This window comes from Rhincodon typus, chromosome 18 (assembly GCF_021869965.1).
Source record: "Rhincodon typus isolate 14 chromosome 18, sRhiTyp1.1, whole genome shotgun sequence".
NCBI classification, from domain to species: Eukaryota; Metazoa; Chordata; class Chondrichthyes; order Orectolobiformes; family Rhincodontidae; genus Rhincodon; species Rhincodon typus.
In genome coordinates this window covers 18813909-18837933 of record NC_063349.1, presented here as the reverse complement: position 1 = coordinate 18837933, position 24025 = coordinate 18813909, and the positions used below count along the sequence as shown (strand labels likewise).

At 41.5% G+C, this 24025-nt stretch overlaps 1 protein-coding gene across 4 annotated transcripts in view; it reads left to right on the top strand.

Annotated features, from left to right (window-relative positions):
- Positions 1-24025, top strand: part of LOC109937246 (protein FAM118A) — a 47304-nt gene that overhangs the window by 8128 nt on the left and 15151 nt on the right. For 3 of the 4 annotated variants that reach the window (XM_048607789.1, XM_048607788.1, XM_048607787.1), the window contains exons 3-6: positions 2863-2912; positions 10597-10849; positions 17614-17835; positions 21617-21745. In XM_048607789.1, the coding sequence (XP_048463746.1) occupies positions 2869-2912; positions 10597-10849; positions 17614-17835; positions 21617-21745 (648 nt within the window). In that variant the 5' untranslated portion in view covers positions 2863-2868. The remainder of the gene's footprint in view (positions 1-2862; positions 2913-10596; positions 10850-17613; positions 17836-21616; positions 21746-24025) is intronic. The other variant, XM_048607790.1, reaches the window with a different exon arrangement.

The following is a 24025-nucleotide window of genomic DNA, read 5'->3' as shown; positions in this document are numbered from 1 at the left end:
GGCGGGGACGAGCTGGACTGGTTTTGGGATGCGGTAGGGGGAGAGGAGATTTTGAAGCTTGTGAAATCCACATTGATACCATTGGGCTGCAGGGTTCCCAAGCGGAAAATGAGTTGCTGTTCCTGCAACCTTCGGATGGCATCGTTGTGGCACTGCAGGAGGCCCAGGATGGACATGTCGTCTGAGGAATGGGAGGGGGAGTTGAAATGGTTCGCGACTGGGAGGTGCAGTTGTTTATTGCGAACCGAGCGTAGGTGTTCTGCAAAGCGGTCCCCAAGCCTCCGCTTGGTTTCCCCAATGTAGAGGAAGCCACAGCGGATGCAGTATACCACATTGGCAGATGTGCAGGTGAACATCTGCTTGATGTGGAAAGTCTTCTTGGGGCCTGGGATGGGGGTGAGGGAGGAGGTATGGGGGCAGGTGTAGCACTTCCTGCGGTTGCAGGGAAAAGTGCCGGGTGTGGTGGGGCTGGAGGGGAGTGTGGAGTGGACAAGGGAGTCACAGGGAGAGTGGTCCCTCTGGAAAGCAGATAAGAGTGGGGAGGGAACGATGTCTTTGGTGGTGGGGTCGGATTGCAGATGGCGGAAGTGTCAGAGGATGATGCGTTGGATCCGGAGGTTGGTGGGGTGGTACGTGAGGACGAGGGGGATTCTTTTTTGGTTCTTATTGCGTGGACGGGGTGTGAGGGATGAGTTGCGGGAGATGTGGGAGACACGGTTGAGGGCCAACCTCATCGTTCCCCAACCCCGCACTGCCTGCTTCTATCTCCTTCCCAAAATCCACAAACCTGAATGCCCTGGTCGATCCATTGTCTCCGCCTGCTCCTGCCCCACCGAACTGATCTCCAACTATCTGGACTCCATTTTCTCCCCCTTGTTCCAGGAACTCCCTACCTATGTCCGTGACACCACCCACGCCCTCCACCTCCTCCAGAACTTCCCATTCCCCGGTCCCCAGCACCTCATCTTTACCATGGACGTCCAGTCCCTCTACACCTGCATTCCCCATGCAGATGGCCTAAAGGCCCTCCGCTTCTTCCTGTCCCGCAGGCCCGACTGGTCCCCCTCCACTGACACCCTCATCTGCTTAGCTGAACTTGTCCTCACCCTCAACAACTTCTCTTTCAATTCCTCCCACTTCCTACAGACAAAGGGGGTGGCCATGGGTACCCGCATGGGCCCAAGTTACGCCTGCCTCTTTGTAGGTTACGTGGAACAATCCCTCTTCCGTACCTACACCGGCCCTAAACCGCACCTCTTCCTCCATTATATTGATGACTGTATCGGCGCCGCCTCGTGCTCCCACGAGGAGCTCGAACAGTTCATCCACTTCACCAACACCTTCCATCCCAACCTTAAGTTCACCTGGACCATCTCCAATACCTCTCTCCCCTTCCTGGACCTCTCTGTCTCCATATCCGTCAACCACCTAGAAACCGGTATTCATTTCAAGCCCACCAACTCCCACAGCTACCTAGAATACTCCTCCTCCCACCCACTTTCCTGCAAAAATGCTATCCCCTATTCCCAATTCCTTTGCCTCCGCTGCATCTGCTCCCAGGACGAGGCATTCCACTCCCGTACATCTCAGTTGTCCTCGTTTTTCAAGGACCGCAACTCCCCCCCCCCCCCCCCAAGTGGTCGAGAACGCCCTCAACCGTGTCTCCCACATCTCCCGCAACTCATCCCTCACACCCCGTCCACACAATAAGAACCAAAAAAGAATCCCCCTCGTCCTCACGTACCACCCCACCAACCTCCGGATCCAACGCGTCATCCTCTGACACTTCCGCTATCTGCAATCCGACCCCACCACCAAAGACATCTTTCCCTCCCCACTCTTATCTGCTTTCCGGAGGGACCACTCTCTCCGTGACTCCCTTGTCCGCTCCACACTCCCCTCCAGCCCCACCACACCCGGCACTTTTCCCTGCAACCGCAGGAAGTGCTACACCTGCCCCCATACCTCCTCCCTCACCCCCATCCCAGGCCCCAAGAAGACTTTCCACATCAAGCAGATGTTCACCTGCACATCTGCCAATGTGGTATACTGCATCCGCTGTACCCGGTGTGGCTTCCTGTAGTACATTGGGGAAACCAAGCGGAGGCTTGGGGACCGCTTTGCAGAACACCTACGCTCGGTTCGCAATAAACAACTGCACCTCCCAGTCGCGAACCATTTCAACTCCCCCCTCCCATTCCTCAGACGACATGTCCATCCTGGGCCTCCTGCAGTGCCACAACGATGCCACCCGAAGGTTGCAGGAACAGCAACTCATATTCCGCTTGGGACCCCTGCAGCCCAATGGTATCAATGTGGATTTCACAAGCTTCAAAATCTCCCCTCCCCCTACTGCATCCCAAAACCAGTCCAGCTCGTCCCCGCCTCCCTAACCCGTTCTTCCTACCGACTGACCTCATCCTGCTCCCTGGACTGACCTATCCCCTCCCTAACTCCCTACCTACACTCGCCTTTACTGGCTCCATCCCAGCCTCTTCGACCTGTTTGTTTCCTCTCCACCTATCCTCTCCTCCATCCATCTTCTATCCGCCTCCCACTCTCTCCCTATTTATTTCAGAACTCCCTTCCCCTCCCCCTTTTTCTGATGAAGGGTCTCGGCCTGAAACGTCAGCCTTTCTGCTCCTATGATGCTGCTTGGCCTGCTATGTTCATCCAGCCCTGCACCTTGTTGTTTCTATGTATTCCTCTGCTTGCTCTCCTTTTCTCTCTCTGCATTGAGTGTCTCCAACATTTCTGTTTTGATTTCAAATTTTCACTATCTGTATTTTTATTTTGGAGCACTGACAGTGGGCTAAGTTTTTTTTTTGTGTTGATATGTGAACAAAATGTTTTTTTTTTCAGGTACACATGGATTTAGTTAATCCTTCTCAAAACCTTGAGCAGAAGTCCAGGTAAATGCCCAACAATGGAAATGAATATGACTTACAGCAAAAGGACTGATATGACTAGTGCAAAACACAAAATTAAAAAAAGATCTTCCTTGGTGAGGTAGCCAAAGTCTGTAGTGCATGACTTTACTAAAGTCAAAAAAAATCAAGGATGTAATGATCGGATCATGCTAAATTAGATTTTACATATAGAGTTGCTTAGTTTTTGTTCTGGAAATAATTAAGTCAATTAGGAAACTGCAAAATAATTTTAATAAATTGAGCATGGGGGAGAAAAATCAGGAGTTCTTTGTAACAATTTGCATTATATGAGTTAAGAATGCATTGTCATGATGTGAAAGAGGTTTTTTACGTTCATTTGTGGGTTGTGGGCATCTCTAGCTCGACCAGCATTTATTACACATCCCTAAGTGCCCAGAGGGCAGTTAAGAATCAACCACGTTGCCTTCGTCTCTAGGTAGGGATGGTAGATTTCCTTACCGAAAGGTAATTAGTGAACCAGATGGGTTTTTTCCTGACAATCTGCATCAGCATCACCATGAGGCACTTCTTTCCAGATTATTATTGAATTCAAATTCTACCATTTACCATGGCAGGATTCAAATCCAGATCCCTAGGACACTAGCTAGGTCTCTGGATTCATAGTTTAGTGATGTTACCACCAGGCCATCGCCTACCCTATTTAAAGCTAAACATAGTAAAGGATAATTAATCAGATGACCGGCTTTTCTTGTACCAGTTAATTATTTTTTATGTGAGCAGTTTTCAAAAATTCCTTTTTGGAGTATGGGCATTGCTGGCAAAGCCAGCTTTTGTTGTCTGAACTGTGTGGCTGGCTCGGGTAGTTAAGAGCCTGCCACATTAATGTGGGGCTGGGGTTACATGAGGTTGGATAAAGTAAGAGTGACAGATTTTCTTTGAAGCAATCTATGATTAATAGTTGGTGGGTGTGATGGCCATCTTTACTGATTTTTTTTTTTTTTTTTTTTAAATTTCGCATTTATTTATTAACTTTAAATTATACCAGCTGCTATTGTGGATTTGAACTCTGAATTTAACACTGCCACTGTCACCATTTCCGCACCACAAGCATATGTGTATTGTGTTGATGTTTATGATCTGAGATGAAGCTTTACTTTTAATGTGAATTTTTCAATTGAAAATGATATTAAACTACTTGAATATGATGTCAGACTGGAGACATAGAGAAGAATTGTTGATTTATGACCATTTGGTAAAGTTTTCCTTGTTATAACTGGAAATGTGATATCTTGGCATATAATTTTTTTGTCACATTTAAGTTAGATTTAATCTTGAAACATGTTACAACATAAGGTAATTCAGGTGAGCAAGTTTGGTGCATCCAGACTTAAATTGCTGAGAAATTAAGTTACTCAAATTACTGAGTTTAGAACTATTTTATTCTTGCCTTCAAAGTGAATATGGAAAAAAAAAGATGAGGATGTGAATATGCTTTTGATAGATATAATTCACATGCTTCGTCCCACACTTAGTCCATAATTTTTCAGACTCTTATGATCCAAGCTGATGTTAATGCTTGACAAGTGCATATCCCAGGGTTGGTAACCTGTAACCTTTTTAACGATGTAAGTCAGTTGCGGAACACATTTATACGAGTCTGCAAGTGTTCTTTGACCATGTAACATGTTTATTAAACGAAAAAAAAATTGAACTGTATTAGATTAGACAAAAAAGGTTATAAAGATTTCAGTGCAAGCACCTGCAAAAAGTTTTGAATTGAAGATATTCTGTTTATCCCAGCAATATCCTTATGATCTCAAATCTTAATGAAGATTCAATATTATTTCCATAATAAAACTTCTTCCCAAAGCTGGTACAGCTGCAACTGGTTTTCTTTTGGCAAATTCCCGCACCTTTTCTGGATGTTATTCTTTTGCTATCTTTTCCTGAGGTCATTAGTGATGGTTTAACCTGAAGGTCACCACATCTCAGGCAAGGGGAGAGGTTGAGAAGGAGAGCCCTTCATGATAACCTCAGCCAGTATGGGAGTTGAACCACATTAAACAAAATCTGTTTTGCTTATGATATGTGTTCCTTCATATATTCTCATGATATTTATTCCTTCTTATTTAGAATTAGAATCACCTTTATTATCACATGTACTCAAACGAGTACAGTGAAAAGATTTTAGAAGTCGCCACTTAGATACAAAGGTACCTAGGGTACACTACTTAGTTACAGAATAGAGGAATGAAGAAAAAAGTTACATTTTCAGCTATACACATATAGGTCTGGAAAACAAGAAGCAAATTTAAAAAGACAAATATCACAGTCTCTCTCCACACTCCCACCCTCCTCCCCCAACACGCACGTGTGTATATACAACCTTCCTCTCCCTCACGCGCATACACGTGTGAATCTGTGGGGTGAATTTGTGTTTGCAGATACATTCTATTTTGTTTAAAAAGCACACAATTTATGGATAGTCAGTCAATGTAGTGTTTTATAAATTCATACTTTAGAAATAAAACCAATCTGACTCCAAATCAAAACACAGATTGTAATACATGTATGTTGCTCCTTGTAAGGGGTGGGGGTGGTGCGGGGAAATGTCTTGGCCTTTTATACACCTTTTCAATATTTTTGTAGGGTATTTCAAGCTCAACCAATGAGGCTGTTTTGAAGTGTCTCTGGTAATAGAGGAAACACAGCCGAATTATGCATGACAAGATCCCACAAACAGCAACGTGACCATGATCAGGAAATCACTTTCAGGAAGCTATGGACTTGGATCTCTAAATCCCTCTGCATTTCAATACACCTGGGTGTCCTGCTATTTACTGTATAGTTTCCTCTTGCATTGACCTTCCATAATACATCACCTCAGCTTGTCCAGATAAAACTCCATCTGTCATTTCTTCACCAGCTTTCCAACTGATTTATAGCCTGTTGTATCCCTTGATAAACTTCCTTATTATCCACAACTCCAATTTGCATTGGACAGTCTACATATTCATCTAAGTCATTTACATATATTACAAACAACCAAGGTGCCAACACTGATCCTTGCGAAACACCACCTGTCAGAGAACTCCACTCATTAAAAAGCTCCCCTACCACACCACCACCCCTCCGCCAAAACATGACTATTATCTGTCTCCTATGACCAAGCCAATTTTGTATCCAATTTGCCATATTACCATGGATCCCATGTGACTTAATCTTCTGGACCAGCCTACCATGAAGGACCTTGTTGATACATTTAGTAACATCCATGTAGACAAAATTCAATACCCCATTCTTATCAATCAACTTTGTCACTTCAACAAAAAAACTCATATCAAGTTTGAGAGACAAGATCTTCCCTGCATAAAGCTATGCTATCCCTAATAAGTCGACTCTTTTTCAAATGCGAGTAAATCCTGTCCTTAAGAATTGTTCTCCAATAATTTCCCTACCACTGACGTAAGGCTCAATGGTCTATAATTCCATGTAGTAACCCTGTTGTCCTTCACAAAGGAAGAACGTTGGCTAATCTGGGACCTCACCTATGGCTAAAGACCTCAGCAATTTCCTACCTTGCTTCTCTCAGTATCATGGGATAAATCCCGTAAGGCCGTGGGGACATTATCTACGTCAGAGTTTTTCAAGACACCCAACACTACCACTTAACATCGACATACTCCAGCACATCAACATAGCCCTTCCTGATGTTGCCCATCATCCTTTTACTTCTCGGTGAATACTGATGTCAATTACTCATTAAGGACGTAACCCACTTTCTCTTACTCTACACAAATTTCCTCTCTCCTCCTTGAGTGAATCTACCCTTTCCCCAGTTACCCTCTTTCTCGTAGTATATGTATAAAATGCCTTTGGAGTCTCCTTATTCCTACTTGTAAAGGCCATTTCATGGCCCCTTCTAGTTCTAATTCCTTGTTTAAGTTCTTTTCTGCTCCCTCAAGGGTCTTGTTTGATTTCAGTTTCTTAAACCTAACATAGAACATTACAGCGCAGTACAGGCCCTTCGGCCCTCGATGTTGCGCCGACCTGTGAAACCAATCTGAAGCCCATCTAACCTAAACTATTCCATTATCATCCATATGTTTATCCAATGACCATTTAAATGCCCTTAAAGTGGGCGAGTCTACTATTTTTGCAGGCAGGGCATTCCACGCCCTTACTACTCTCTGAGTAAAGAACCTACCTCTGACATCTGTCCTATATCTATCACCCCTCAATTTAAAGCTATGTCCCCTCGTGCCAGCCATCACCATCCGAGGAAAAAGGCTCCCACTGTCCACCTTATCTAATCCTCTGATTACTTATGCTTTCTTTATCCTTTTGGACTAAACTTTCAACATCCCTTGTCATTTAGGGTTCCTGAATCTTGCCATCCTTATATTTCATCCTCACTGGAACATGCTGATTCTGAACTCTCATCAAATGGTCTTTAAAAGACCCGCACATGTCAGATGTGGATTAACTCTCAAATAGCCGCCTCCGATCTAATTTCTCCAATTCCTGCCTAATACTGTTGTAATTAGCCTTTCTCAATTTTGGTACTTTCACCCAAGGACCAGTGTTATCCTTATCCACAACAATCTTAAAATTGACTGAATTATGATCACTGTTCCCAAAATGCTCCCCCACTGAAACTTTGATCACCTGGTAAGGTTCATTCTCCAATACAAAGTCAAGTACAGCCCCTTCCTTAGTTGGACTATCTACATGTTGCTTCAAGAAACCTTCCTGGAGGCACCTAACAACAGGTTTTGCTCCATCTTAGCCCCTGTCAGTAAGCAAGTCCCAGTCAATGTTGGGAATCTAAAATCACCCATGACAACAACCCTGTTGTTTTTTTTTTTTGCATCTTTCCCTGATCTGCTTATATATCTGTTCAATTATCTCCTGGTTATTGGAAGGCTTATATTACAACTCCATAATAGTGATTGCGCCTATCTTATTCTTAAGTTCTACCCATATGACCTCTTTGGATGAATCCTTCGTTATGTCCCAGCTGTACTGGAAGAGGACATTCTCCTTGATCAGTAATACAACTCCCTGACCCTTTTTTATATCCCTGTCTGAATTGCCTGAAACATCTCAACTCTAGTACATTGAGCTGCGAGACCTGCCCAATTCTCAACCAAGTTTCTGCAGTGGCTACCACATCATAGTCTCATGTACTAATCCAAGCTCTAAGTATCAATTGCTTTACCTGTTATACTCATTGCTTTAAATTAAATACACATCAGACTGACAGTTCCACAGTGTTCATTAACCTGGCCCTGCCTGTTCTTCCTATTAGACTTAACCACTACCTTGTCAATCACTCCAAATGCTGACTGATAGCCTGTTTCCTATCCCCCGCCATACTAGTTTAAACTCTCCTGAATGGCACTCAAAGATATTGATGCCCTCCAATTTAGTTCCAACCCATCCTTCTTGTAAGGTCCCATCTGTCCTTGAAGAGATCCCAGTGATCCAATATTCGAAGCCCTCCCTCATACACCAGCTCTTTCGCCATGCATTTGTCTGTATTATCTAGCTATTTCTGGCCTCACTAGCTTGTAGCACAAGGAATAATCCCAAGATTACAACCCTAAAGGTCCTGCTTTTCAATTTCCCACCCAACTCCCAAAGTTCTCTTTCTGCTTATGTCGTTAGTACCAATATGGACCACAACCACTGGCTGCTCACCCTCCCCTTTCAGAATATCTTGTGCCTGCTCAGAGACCTCATTTATCCTGGCACCACAAAAGCAACACACCATCTTGGACTCTCTCACCTGACCACAAACGCCCCTGACAGCCCCCTATCACTACTGCTTGTCCACACTTCGATACTCCCTGCAGTACAACAGAGCCAGTCGTGGTGCCACTAATCCGGCTGCTGCCATGGCTTTCCCCTGAGGAGACGTCCCCTCCAAAAGTATCTAAAATCGATTCTGTTTGAGAGGGAATAGTCAGAAGGGACTGCTGTGCTGCCTACCCACACTTACTAGTCTTCCTGGTGGTCACCAATGTTTTTCTGTCTGTGTAACCCTTGCTTGCCATGTGACCAACTTGCTAAACATGCTATCCATGATATTTTCAACTTTGTGGATGCTCCATTGTGAGTCCATCCGCAGCTCCAGCTGCTCCATGTGGCAAATCAGGAGCTGCAGTTGAACACTTGTCCTGTATACATGGCCACCATGGATACTGAAAGTGTGGGAAATCAAGGATACATTGTAGGAGAAGTATGCTGTAGGGCTGAGTTCTTCTGCTATTGTGAACCTAAGCAACTGCAACCGATATACTAGAAACCAGGTTCACAACCTTACCCAATACTGACAAAAATCATTTTCTCTCTTTTTCCTAACAAACTACAAACCACAAGTACAAGTACGTAACACTCTATTTCCCTCCAGAAACTACTTATTCATTCTCTAGACTTGGTGCCTGAGCAGCAAATATTACCTCACTTTTTGAGTTGTGACATCACCTCTGGAACTCTGCCCTTGAATTCTGTGCCACTTTGCTCCTGCTGCCACCATTTATACCCAGGGTCACTCTGCTCTGCTCCCACTGCTGCAGTTGACCTCAATCCAGGCTCTGCTTCTCGAGCTTTATCAGGTTCGCTGCTGCTATTTACACCCAGATTCATTTCACTCTGCTCTAACTTAGATGTGTTTTTGAAAACACAGCATTTCATTGATTGTAAATACAAATCCTCCTCCTTGTGTTAGAAACATATGTCTTCATCTCTCTGCTTATAGCTGAGTAACATTTCCCAATGCTTTCTGTGAAGCATATTGCATGCTTTCATAGTTTTAAGTTGCCATGTCATTGTTGCCATTAAAGGTAGCCTTATCAACTGAGGCGCTGCAATCTCGGAGAGACACACACATCTGGTCTTGGCTTGACCTGAGGGTCACCATGCCTCAGGTGATGGGACAAGTTGAAAAGCATCTTCATGGTAACCTCAGTACATGTGGGGATTGAACCTACATAGTTGGTTTCACTCTGTATTGTAAACCAGGATTAATAAAATTAAAATTGGCACTTTAGAAAAGTGCTTTTCGCTTGACTTTCAAAACATTCTATTGAAGTAGTTTTCAAGATGTGTCAAGCGTGGACTCAGTGACAGGCATGTTTTTGCACCATGGTTCTTCTAAACTTACATCACTAGTTTTGATTTTCTCAATTTCCAGAAAATGGTCACACACACAAATAAGGTCTCTGTTAAAATTGCCTATTATTAAAAATCTAGAAATAAGATCTAATATAACAACTGTATTGTAAGATAATTTAAGTAAACGCCCCTAAGATCACCGTCAGCCTCAAATTAACTAATATTTACTGTCATCAACAGGAAGAAAAAAAATCGCTTTTCCAAAAATTCTGAATTGTTCATACCAAAGCTATTGATTCAGAAGTGTATTGTCTAGACTGGCGTTTCCAGCAAATTTAGAATGCAAATGAAGGCTTAGTGATAGATCAACTGGAGAAAGTGATGTGTAAAGGTTCCCATTTATTTTCTATGCTAACAAAAAAAAATTCAGATTGAGGTTATTTTCATCTGATCAAATTTTTAAAAAGGTTAATGACTCAGTTAATTTCTTGCAGTGATTGATGTTGTTTATTTGTATATGTTGAGCTTCAGAGAATGAGAAATGTGACTTTTTTTTTTGTCTTCTTTTTCTCCCAACTGTCTGAAGGAAGTTCCTGAAAAGTCTGACCCGTAAAGAACCGTGTGAATTGCTATTGGTGATTGGAACTGGAGTGAGTGCTGCTGTTGCACCACATATACCTGCATTGTGCTCATGGCGAAGTTGTATTGAAGCGGTAATCAATGCAGCAGAAGATCTGGAGGTGCTTCATCCTTCTGATATTACAGAGTTCCGTCATAAACTAACAGAAGACCGTGACCTCCTTGTGCTCGCCCATGATCTGATCCGGAAAATGTCACCAGTAAGACCAAATATTGTTTTGACCTGTAGGGGTAAAGTGTACAGGCATTTCAGAGAGGTTTTATAATGCACAGCTTATATCTACATATGTTGTGTTTGAGCAAAAGAATAAACCAGAGGTGCAATTTGCAAGGGCTTCAAACATCTCAAACCAGAAGGGGGGGGGGGAAAAAATGTTTTGAAACTTTTTTATTTGAGAACAGTTAAACTACAATTTATACCCGCATTTAAATTTTATGTTGGCCTCGTTTTGTGTGAACTTTACACTGATAAAGAGCAATCAGTTTCAAAAAAAATTTATCTTGCTTCAGGATAATGCACTCTGATGTACCACAGCTTCACATTGTGTGTCCTTGTCTTAAACTCGGAACTTCATCTCTTAACTATCATATCTGTCATACAGCTTTTTTTTTATCCTTGGTGCTGTTTACCATATCCTAAGATGCAAAAATAACTCCAATTTTTTCCTAAAGATCCTATTCTTAAACTCCTCTTAACTGCCTGCAACCCCCTTCGTTCCAACAATGTGTATGTAGAGCTCTCCTCTGAACATCTTCCTCCAGGGCCTCTAACCTCTTCCTCCCCTGCTTCCACCTTCTTCCCAAGATCCACAAAAAGGACCGTCCTGGCAGTCTAATCACTTGAATGTTTTGTGCCCTACTGAACTGATTTCTTTCTATCCTGACAATTTTGTTTTTCCCCTTGTATCATCATTTTCCACAAACATTCATGATCTTCTAAAGTTCTCCATCATTTTATCAGTTTCTAATTTTGCTGGCCTTTCTCCCCTTCACCATGGATGTCCAATTTCTCCATCTCCCACTATAATGGTCTTCTTGCTTGAACTGAAGCCCAACTAGTCTCCATCCACCAACAATCGCCACCATCCCTCCTGTCTCAGTCTCTGGGCATTCACTCTCAGCCTATATCTACTACAAAACCTCCTGTCTCCCATAACTGTCTCAACAACAGTTCTTCCCACTCTGCTTCAGGACTTCATTCCATTCTCCCAGTTACTGTCTTTGTCACATTTGTTCTGATGACTCAACTTTCCAAACCAACGTTTCTGACATGAATTTCTTTTCTTCAACCAAGGATTGGTCTCCACCTTTTCTGTCTCATTTCCTACACTTCTGCTCACCCCTGCAACTCCCTCTTGGAAATATGTTAGGATTCCCCTTGTACTCACCTTTCACTGTACCAGCATCTTCAGCAGGTCAACCTTCACCATTTCTACCACCTCCACCGGGACCAAACACATTTTTTCTTTCTGTCCTGCTTTCATCACTGGAATGGACCAAATTCACAATGACCTCCTGATCTGGTCTTCTATCCTAATACCCCCTTTCCTATCCATTCAAATATAAAAGATGTATCACGTGCTTTTTATTTCTCCTCATTGTCCAAAGTGCCAAACACTCAAGTTTAGTAGTCATTTACATGCGTTAGTAATTCTTTTAATGTAATGTGATGTACTGTATTTGCTGTTCTACAATGGGGAAATGAAATATAGTTTGTTTGATTTTTGTGTAGACCACCATTGTTCAGTCTGCAGCCATGATTCTAAACTTTCAGTTGCCTGTAATTTTTAATTCTTCACCTTGAAGCAGACCTCTCTATCCTTGGCCTCTTGCACTGCTCCATGAGTCTCAATGTGAGCTTGAGAAACAGCACTTCAATGTTGAAACAGGCATTTGACAGCTTTCTGGACATTCGAGTTCAACAATTTCAGTCTATAATCTTTGTCCCCATTTTCTTTCATTTTGCTGTCATTTTTTTTCTTGTTTTTCTCTTTTGGGGGTGCGTTGTTCATCACCTGCCATTCACACTGCCTCTAGAGACATCTTTTTGTTAATTTTATTTGCCATGTTAATGTTTCCTTTGGCCTAGAATGCCAGCTCTTTTATCATTTAATGTCTCCATTGTTGCACCCTCCCTTAGACCTGTCCTTTATTTGTTCCTCTTTCCACTCCACCCCTGCCACTTGAAACCTTTATCACCTTCCCTAATTCTGATAGAAAATCATCAACTTGAAATGTTATCCCTGTTTCAGTCTCTAGAGGTTTGTTGAGTGTAAATCACAACAAATTACTTTTAATTCAGCTACCTATTAAGAAATCTCTCAGACAATTAAGTACTGAAACAATGATTTAAAATTTATTGTATATAGCAAACAAAATAAGACCCCTCAAGTAAGCAAGTTAAGGCTCACAACTCAATTTGGCTATTACCTGACTAATGGTTGAATCTGGCCAGGATTCCAACCAACAGTGTCCGTCTCTGGGAATATTCAGGATTTGATCCTTAAGTAGTATTGGTCTTTGAAGTTCTGCTGCTGAATTGTTCTGGCGTTGGATTCTTGTATGTTTTTTTTCTCTTTCAAGTTTGTGGTGTGACATCATGATGATTCAAAAGATACTTTCATCGGTTACACTTCTGGAGACCTCCAGTTTGTAGCTTGTCTTCTTATCAGAAGTAGGTCCTCTGTTTCTTGTTGCATTCAGGGTTAGCTGTCTGTTTGAAACCGCTTTTCCTGCAATTATCACCTTTTACTTCAGAACATTACTTCTGCAGACAGTCTCAATTGTCCATTTGTCATGAGGCAGCAGGTTATGAAGCAGTGTTATCTTCTCTGTCCCAGGAAACAACTTGTTTATGTTGCTTCTTCCGTGGGATGGTTAATTCACATGTTGCTTTCAATTCCTTTATAACAATAACTTCTTGTCCTTCTCATCTCAACAAACAGTTATTGTTGATTCTTTCAATCCATGAAGTTGTGAAGTTTACATTATCACAGGTTCTACTTGATGTGCTGTGTATCTCCAAAATATTCTGTTTTCTCGCTTGCAACTTTGTCTAGGCTTTTCTGTTATCTCCCCTCGGGTTATCTTTAGGCTCAGCTAGTGCAGGAAACCACCTGTTTTAGAAACATAGAAAATAGGAGCAAGCATAGGCCATTTAGCCCTTTTGAGTCTGCCAATATGATTGTAGCTAAGCATTCAACTCAGTATCCTGTTCTTGCTTGCTCCCTATACCGTTTGATTCCTTTAGCTCCAAGAACTATATTTAATTCCCAACAGTCTTCTCCCTTAACCCTGTTCCCACCAGAATTCTGCCCAATTCCCTTCTTGCTTCAACATTAATGTTGTTACACTCCTCAGTTAATGTCCTTTTCTCCTCAAATCTGATATCTTACAGTCGTTCTCAAAAATTAATCTTTTGACACTGTAGCATTCTCTTTCTCTCCTCAACCTCACAGTTCTGGCATGTTCTCTTTGCAAGGGTGGGGGAATATGGGAAGCATCAGTCTCCCATGAAATCTTACTTTAATATTCCATTGAATTCTCATGACATTATCAGTCTGGGTGATGCTGTTGAATTTGGCTGTGGGCTAGATGTCCAGTGTAAGGCAGCAGCTGGGGACCTGACCCAGGACACGGCGATGGAAGTTCCGCTGACAGTTGTAGTGATGACAAGAGCAGGCGAGATTGAGCCAGTGCAAGGAAAGCATGCCAACGCAGAAGAGATTGAGCCCTTGTAGGAAGTGCGATCCCATGGCTAAGCACTTAAGAAAGACTGCAATGGTTGAACTTTTAGCTTTATTTCTTCATTTTTCAACTTAATACTAAGAAGGACTGTAATATTTAACTTTTAACTTTATTTTTTTTTTGATGCTACACTAAGAGTGACTGTAATGTTTAACTTTGTTCCTTATTTCTTGCTACCTTGTTCTTAAGTTTATGTACATAGGCACTTGTACCTAAGATGACACCACGTGTGAAGACATTGAAAACTTTTCACTGTACTTTTGTACTTGAGTATACGTGACAATATAAGTCTAAACCTGATCTAAATCAATTGCACTTAATCAAGTATTAACCTGTTTGGGCCACATACATCACACTGCTCTCCTACTCCTAAAAATTTAGAAACATGGCATGTGCTGTGTTAAATATTTGAGAACCGTCAATGAGAAGCTTTCATTAATGGAAAATTATGAAAGGTAAGTACTTTTCCTGTTTCTGTTTCTGTCTTTTCTGAAACTCTATTTGAATCCTACCCTCCCTTCAATTTCTACTCCTTCCACAGTGCCAAAATGGCCCTTAGCAAAGTCACAAATGGTATCTAGTGTAACTGTGACGATAGTAGACATGCCATCCCTGTTCTCTTTGACCTGTCTGCAACCTTTTGCTTGCCCACACCAGACTCTTCAGTGTCTCTTCACAATTGCTCAGCTGAGTGAGACTGCTCTTGCCTGGTTCCATTCTTATTTGTTCAGTTGTAGTGAAAGAATCAATTGCAGCAACTTATCTCCCTGCTTCCACACCATTACCTGTAATGTCCTCTTAAAAAGCTATCCTTGGTCCCGTCCCTAATTATAATTCATATGCTGAACCTCAGTGACACAGTGGTAGACTTAGTTTTTGCATGTACCTTGACAAAACCTAGCTCTACCTCACCATCATTTCTCTTGACTACTCCACTGTTGCTAAATTATAACACTATTTATCCAAGACCCAGAGCTGACGTCTCCTCCAATTAAGTATTGGGAAGACTGAAGCCATTGCTTTTGGTGCTTGTCCTAATGTCTTCTCAAGCCAGCAACTGCACCTCTCATCCTGTTAACAGTCTGAGATTGAGCTGCCTCTTCATGTTCCTGCTGTCACATTGATTCCGAAGTGAGCTTCCAAACTTCTATTCGTGCCATCGCTAAGACCACTTATTTATACCCCCGTAACATTGCCCAACTTTATCCCAGCCCCACCCATACTGCTATTGAAACTTCACTGAAGCCTTTGTTTCTTTTAGATTAAACTATTGCACTGTTGTTGCTGGTCTCCCTTATTCTACTCTCTGTAAACTTGAGGTAATCCAAAACTCAGCTGCCTATATCTTAACTAAGTTCTATTCCCTCATCACCCATGTTGGCTCCTGGTTTTGATTTTAACGTCTTGTCTTTGTTTTCAGATTCCTATACTGCATTTCTCCTGCCTATCTCTGTAATCCCCTCCAGTTCCACAACTCCTCTAATTCTGTCCTCTTGCGTACCTTAAATTTTAATTATTCCACCTTTGGTGCTTGTGCTTCAATTGCCTAGGTCCCAGACTCTGGAATACCCACCCCATCTTGATTTTGTCTTCCTTCTTTTAAGACGCTTCTCAAAATATACTTTTTTTAGTCATATGACCTCATTTTCCAATGTGGCTAAATGTCATACTTTATTTTATAATACGCCTGTGAAGCACTGTGGGACATTGCATTCTTTTTAAAGTTGAAGATAAGTTGAGCTCTGAAGGCAAAATTAAGTGTTACAACTCCTGTTTCAAATGGCATTGCGTGACGTATCAGAGATGAAGACGAAGTATTTTAACTTATACAAGCTGCAAGAGCAAATATAAGGAGAAGCAGTTAAAAATCACTATGAAGGATGTTGCTAATAATTAATGCAATGACCAGCAAAACAAGGACTGAGTACAAATTTAGAGGCAGTTGATGTTTGGCTGATTTGGAGATATAGCATGCAGAACTGAATTATAGAGTCATGCAGCATGGAAACAGACCCTTTGGTCCAACCAGGTGTGTTGAACATAATCCCAAACTAAACTAGACCCACCTGCCTGCTCCTGGCTCTTATCTCTCCAAACCCTTCCTATTCATGCACTTCACCAAAATGTCTTTAAGTGTTGTAACTGTGCCTGCATCCATCACTTCCTCAAGAAGTTCATTCCACATGTGAGCCACCCTCTATTTAAAAAAAAAAAAATGCCCTTCATGTCTTTTTTAAATCTCTTTCTCTCACCTTAAAAAATATGCCCGCTAGTCTTGAAATCCCCCATCCTAGGGAAAAGACACCTACCATCCACCCTGTCTATACCCCTCATGATTTTGTGAATTTCTTTTAAAGTCACCTCTCAGCCTCCAATGCTCCAGTGGGAAAAAGTTCCAGCCTATCCAGCCTTTTTTTTAATATACAAGTTAAACCTTCCATACTTCGCAACATCCTGGTAAATCTCTTCTGCATCCTCTCCAGCTTAATAACATCCTTCATATAACAGGGCGACCAAGACTGGACACAGGACTCTAGAAGAGGCCTCACCAATGTCATGCGTAACCTCAACATGACTTCCCACCTCTCATACTCAAAGGACTGAGCAATGAAGGCAAGCGTGTTAAACACCTTTTTAACCACCCTGTCTTTTTGTGATGCAAACTTCAAAGAATTATGTACCTGAAACCCTAGGTGCCTCTGTTCTACAAGACTACCCAAGGCCCTATCGTTAATTATGTAAGACCTGCCCCTATCTGATGTACCAAAATGCAGTTTTTTTAGTAAATGTCCAAGCACAGTGAAGATGAAATGTGGCACTTTGAATGGGAAGTTGTTGACCGATAGAAAATAAGAGTAGGGTGTTCAGATTGCTGAAGGATTTGGAATTGCTGGATTTGGTTTTGTTCTTCACGTATAGACTACATGGGCTTGTTTATAATGAATATAATTTTAAATCTGACATAAAAGTAATATGTTTAGCAATCAAAATTAATATTAGCTAGCTTTTTTTGTGGGCCGTTAGTTGCACAGCAATTTATTCCATATGGTTAAAGTTAGATGGCCAAGTTTCTATGAATTGTAAAAGTAGATACTTGAAGACTAACTTTTGCCTGCAGTGTACAAAATAAGCAACTACTTGTCAATTCTGACTATTGACATAGTGCATTTTAACTCTGCTTCCTGTGGTGCTGATATTTTTTCTATTTTCTTTTTAGCGTACTGGAGATACAAAGCCAAATTTTTTCCAGGATTGTCTAATGGAAGTGTTTGATAATCTTAACTGTCACATTCAGAATCCCATGCTCTTGGATGCTATTCTCCAATTAATGGATAGGGGAACAATGGTTCTCACCACAAATTATGATAACCTGCTTGAAATTTTTGGTCAACAGCAAGGCAAACCAATGGAATCCGTAGACTTGAAGTGCAAGGACAAGGTTTGTAAAATGCAAAATAATGTAATGCTCTTTACAAGCCATAGAATCATCTCCTTAGATGGATCTTGCAGTGGGAACAACAGGAAGTAACTAAAACTATGTTGCAAAATTCTGAAGTGATTTTTCATAATAAAGATGTAAGCATATGAAAACTTTTAAAAGGGAATTTTATCATATATGGCCATATGGCTGAAATCTATACTCTGACTGTAATGTGGAAAAAAGATTCATAATAGACTAGCACTGTAAGACTAACAAATATGAGCTAAATGTTGGGGCTGAGGAGACTGAAACAAAGCTATAGTGTGGTTATAAAGTCCATGTTTACAAATCCATGTGTGGAAACAAAGGGAGTCAAAGGAGGCTGACAAGGTATAGGTTGATGGCTTGTGCATTTATTAGAAGTCAATACATGGATAGTATGGCCTTGAATGTGTTCTAGTTTTAAGTTACAAGGGCAGTGAATTGGGGTTTAAGGTGAGAGCAGTTGGAGACCATGAACTAGTGGCATGGTGCACAATGAACGGAAGAGCACAGGGTAGGCATGTAGTGAGACATTAGGTGTGAGTGAACTGCAGGAAGGGCAGAGGGCAAGGAAAATACTGCTGCTGGTTTACTGAAGGATGAGAGTGCCTGCCTGGTGAACAGACACTCTGGATCCACTGTGATGGGTTCAGATGAGCATTCTGGCCAAACCTAATCAATAAGAATAGACACCAAAAGAATGGTGTAGGAAGAAGCAAGACGGGACAATTGTTTGAGCCAACAATCCACTATAATCACTATAGACTAATGAATAATGTCCTCACTGTGGGAGAGCCTATAGGACTAAGATAGAGGTGATAAACCATTTGTAAGCCCATGGCAAATGCTGATATGTCCACTGACCACAGCAAGAATCATTCTCAACATGATTGATGATAATGATGATGGTGGTCAACTCAATTTACACATTTGTGGACCAACAATAAAACATTGTCTGATAGTTGATGCTGTAATTTCCATTGCAGCACAAGCAACAGCAACCCACTGCTGCAGCAGTATTTCGTGCAAGGTCAGCTATGGCCAATGAATCCGTGGTTACAATTTGTAAAAAGGTTCGAGAGATGTCAGTGCAGTTATAGAGGCATAGATTCATTAACACAGAAATAGACTCTTTGGTCTAACTCTCCCATGACTGCCAAGTTTCCCAAAATAAACTAGTCCCACTTGTCTGCGTTTGGCTCATATATCTCTAACTTTTCCTATTCATGTACCTATCCAAATGTCTTTTAAATGTTCTAACTGTACCTGAATCTACCACTTCCTCTGGCAGTTCATTCCACATATAAACCACCCTCTGTGTGAAAAAGTTGCCCCTCGGGTGGTCCCTTTTTAAATCTTTCTCCTCTCACCTTAAAAATATGCTCCCTTGTTTTGGACTCCCTCCACCCTAAGGAAAAGATCTTTGCTATTCACTTTATAAGAACATGAGCATAAGAAATAGGAGCAGGAGTAGGCCACCTAGCCCATTGATCCTGCTCAGCCATTTAATAAGATCATGGCTGATCTTTTCATAAACTCAGCTCCATTTAACTGCCTGCTCACTATAACCCTTAACTGCTTTACTGTTCAAAAATCTATCTAACTTTGCCTTAAAAGCATTCATCTAGGTAGCCCCACCTGCTTCACTGGGTGGGGAATTCCACAGATTCACAACCCTTTTAGGTAAAGAAATTCCTCCTCAATTCAGTCCTAAATCTGCTTCCCCTTAATATGAAGTTATGCCCCCTACTTCTAGTTTCACCTGCCAGTGGAAACAACCTCCCTGCTTCTATCTAATCTATTCTGTTCGTAATTTTATATGTCTCTATAGGACCACACCCCCCTCCCAATTCTTCTAAATTCCAATGAGTATAGTCTCAGTCTGTTGAATTTCTCTTGGAGCCAACCCTCTTGACTCTGGAATCAACCTAGTGAAACTCCTCTGCACGTCCTCAAGTGCCTGTACTTCCTTTCACAAGTAAGGAGATCAAAACTGTATGCATTACTCCTGGTGTGGCCTCACCAGCACACTATACAGCTGCAGCATAACCTCCCTGTTTTTAAACTCCATCCTTCTAGCAATGAAGGACAATATTTCTGTGATTCATGCTTAAGGACACCCAGGGCTATCTATGCCCCTCATGATTTTCTAAATCTCTAGAAGGTCACCCCTAAACCACCTATACTTCAGTGAAAGATGTCCCAGCCTATCAAGCTTCTCCTTATAACTCAAACTATCTAGTCCCAGCAACATCCTGGAACATCTTTTCTGAATCCTCTCCAATTTAATGATATCCTTCCTGTAGAAAAATGATCAGAACTTTTCACAGTACTCCAAAAGTGGCCTCACCAACATCCTGTACAATCTCAACATGATGTCCCAACTCTGAGCAATGAAGGCAATCGTGCTGAACACCTTTACCACTCTGTCTGCCTGTGACACAACTTTCAAAGAAGTATGTACCTGGACCCTAGGTCTCTCTATTTGACAACCCAACCAGGGCCCTACCTTTTACTGTACAAGTCCAGCCCTTTTTCGCTTTATCAAAATGCAAAACCACTAGTTTATCCAAATTAAACTCCATCTGTCATTCCTCAGCCCTTTGGCCCAATTGATCAAGACCAAGTTCTGCAGTAAATTACTGATTGCTGCGGTGCTCCCCAGAGAGTATGGTGGAGGCTTCATGGAGCAGAAACCTGCTGTCTTTTTCTCAGGAAGTGAGTTTTGGTCCACTTATTCTGCCATTTCTCTTTTTGGTGCCTGTTGCCAACCAGTTCACTGTTAGCCTCCCAAGACCATCTGCAGCTGCCAGCAGCCATGAGGCTGCTCTAGGATAGACAAGGGTACTGAAGTTGAGTATGTAAGGAATGCTTTAACGTGATTGGTTTATGTTTCTGTGCAGTACAGCATGGTTGCATTCATAAATTTAGATGAAAAAAATCTATATTTGCAGTTAACCAATGGTCAATGACAGAAGAAGGTAAGGTCAGGGATGTTTGGAGAATTGGGAATTAGGATTATGATGTCTGTTATCTCATTCTGGTGATCTCTTCACAAACCGGCTGACCAGAAGGGGTTTGTGTTGATTTCCTCCCAACTTTCTCATTTCTTCGTCCAAATCCTTAACTGATTGCTGTGTATTTGTTAGCCTCATGACGACAAAGTTATGCAGCGTGTTACAGAACAGCATGTATTTTGACATTTATTCTGAATACTGCAGGTGCTCTCCCTCGCAATCCAGAGTGTGAAAAATGTTGTTTCAACACCATTAGTGGTCTAATTATATAAGTAACTTAGCTTTCATTGTATGCATGCTGTGTACATATATTGGTTTTATGTTGGGGTTATGAGCTACATTTGTTGTGTTATTGTCCATGTTGCCCAGTAGCTACTCATTGGTTTTCATGACGGTTCAAATGCATAATACACAATGAATTAATGCAAAATTAAGTCACGACTGTGCCAAGATAAGTGGTGTGGAATTCTAGAAATTGCTGTCTTTAGTTGCACACTTGCTGGATGTTTAGAGCGATTCTATCTGATGTTGATTCTGGTATATGGCAGAGTTGACATGTGGCACTTGCACAGTACTAATGAAATTCATAGTACCCTGATCTACGGTGAAGCCGGAGTTCTGAGCAATATTCTGAATAACTGACATAAGTTTAGAAGTTGTGAGCAATGAAGGGAAAGTAGTCAGTGATCCTGCATTATCTTTCTCACTGATTTTAATTTGCAGAATTTGTGCTTTTTTAGGTGGTTCAGTGGGCCAGAGGACTACAGAAATACAGTGTCCTTCATATACATGGACTATTCACAGATCCTTGTGGTCTGGTGTTGGATCCATCAGGATACAAGGATGTAATGCATGATCAAGATTTGATGGTAGGCATTAATTTATCTCTTAAATGAACACTTTGCTGAAAATGCTTTCATAAAAGAATACAAGTGAACAATGAAACAACAATTGTTAACACTTGTTTATAATCGTGTCAAAACAAAAGCAAGCAATAACCAGACTTCCTGTTAATGAGGAAAATAATACTTGTTCATAGTATGACAGCCTCAATGAGGCTTGAGAAATACAAATAGGAAGTGTTCATGTGCAATGTTTGTCATTCAAGATGAAATTATTAAGTATGAGTTAGTGCTCCTTGTTGCACATTTTTTTTTTAACACCTAGTCAGTTGATAGTTTCTGTAAGATGTTGGAGCAGAAATAGGCCATTTGACCCATTGAGACTGCTCCACTGTTTAATGAGATCATGGCTGATCTGATATTCTTCAACTTCACTTTCCTGCCTTTTTCCCTATAACTAGATTCCCTTCCTGATTTTTTTTTTCTCTATTTCCATCCTGAATGCCGTTATAAATGAAGTATGTTTATTTTTAAGTTCTTTGTCATATTTGAATTAGCAGAGTCCCAGCAGTAGTTAACCCAAATAGCAATAATTTTCTTGCTGGATGCTCAGTATGTGGTTTCACATCTTTGCTAAATTATGTTCTTTTTAATTCGAATTTTCATATTTTATGGACAAATACAGCAACATTCTGTAGTTTGCTGCTATAACCCATCAGTTTAGACTGCTCTTTGGTACCGAATACAGATTCAGCTTTTTAAAAAAATTTGCTCATTGATATGAGCCTTTGTTGCTAATTGTCTTTGAGAAAGTGACGGTGAGCCACCTACTTGAACGGTGGCATTTCATGTTGTTAGGGACAGATTTGTAGAATTTTGATCCAGAGACCGAAGGAGCAATAACATAGTTTCATGTCATGGTGGTGCGTCTATTGTGATATTTCCATGCACCTGATTACCTTATTTTCAAGGTGCTGAAGATTGTGCATTTGAAAGGTGCTGTCAGACAAGCCTTGCTGAGATGCTGCAGCATATCTTGTAGATGGTATATCCTAGCACTGTACTTTTGCTGGTGAAGAGAGTGAATGTTTACTGTGGTGAACGGAGTGCCAATCAGATGAAGGGTCTAGGCCCGAAACGTCAGCCTTTCTGCTCCTATGATGCTGCTTGGCCTGCTGTGTTCATCCAGCCCTGCACCTTGTTGTCTCAGATTCTCCAGCATCTGCAGTTCCTACTGTCTCTGCCAATCAGGTTGCTTTTGCCTAGATCGTATTGAGCTTCTTGAGTATTGGAGCTACTCTTTCAGGAATGTGGAGACTGTCCATCAATTGAATATTGTAGACAGTTTGTAGAATTTTCTTGGCATTGCTGTGGTTATGAGTGTTACTTTGCCCCTTCATCAGCCCAAACCTAATGTTGTCCAGGGTCTTGCTGTTATGTAAAAATGGATGACTTCAGTATTTGAGGAATCGAATTTTGCTGGCGTACAATAGTCAGAAAACCCCAATTATTATGGTCATGGAAACAGCTGACGTTCTGGCTCTCTGACACTATTTTGTGGCACCTGAGGAATTCCTGGAGTGATGTCCAAGGTCTGAAGTGATTGGCCTCCTGAAACAACAATGCTTTATTCTTGATATGACTCGAACTAGTGGAGAGTTTTTGTTACTGTTGACTGCAATGTTGTTAGGGCTTCTTGTGCTTAACTTTAAATGCTGTCTTGCTCTCCAAAATAGTATCTCATTTGATTTTTTATGATTTAGCTCTTTGGTCCATGTTTGTACCAATGTTGTTTGGCAGTCTGGAGCTGTGATGCAGACTGAGCACTGGGAGCAGGTTATTGCTGAATAAGTGTCACTTGACAACGCTGGCAACACCTCCCAGCACTTTTGATCCATGAGGTGGAGATTGGCCAAATTGGATTTGTTCTGTTTTTCTGTAGATTGCTCAAAGCTGTGTAGTTTTCTATATTGCGTTAATGCAGAAGCTGCATGAGCACATTTTGGCTAAGGGTGTGGCTAGTTCTGGAAGGATGACTTTGGTCAAGGTGTCATCAGTACCCATCGCCTATGTTACATTTAGTGCGCTTAATGTTCTTTGATATCATGTGGATTTTATTGAATTAGCTGAAGACCGGAATCTGACTTGGTGGCTGCCAAGATGGATCATCTACTTGACACTTGTGGAGCGGCCTGTTCCATTTAATTGTTTTTTTTTTAAAAAAATGACCTATTTTTCTACTCATGAGATAACAAGGTGTAGAGCTGGATGACCACAGCAGGCCAAGCAGCATCAGAGGAGCAGGAA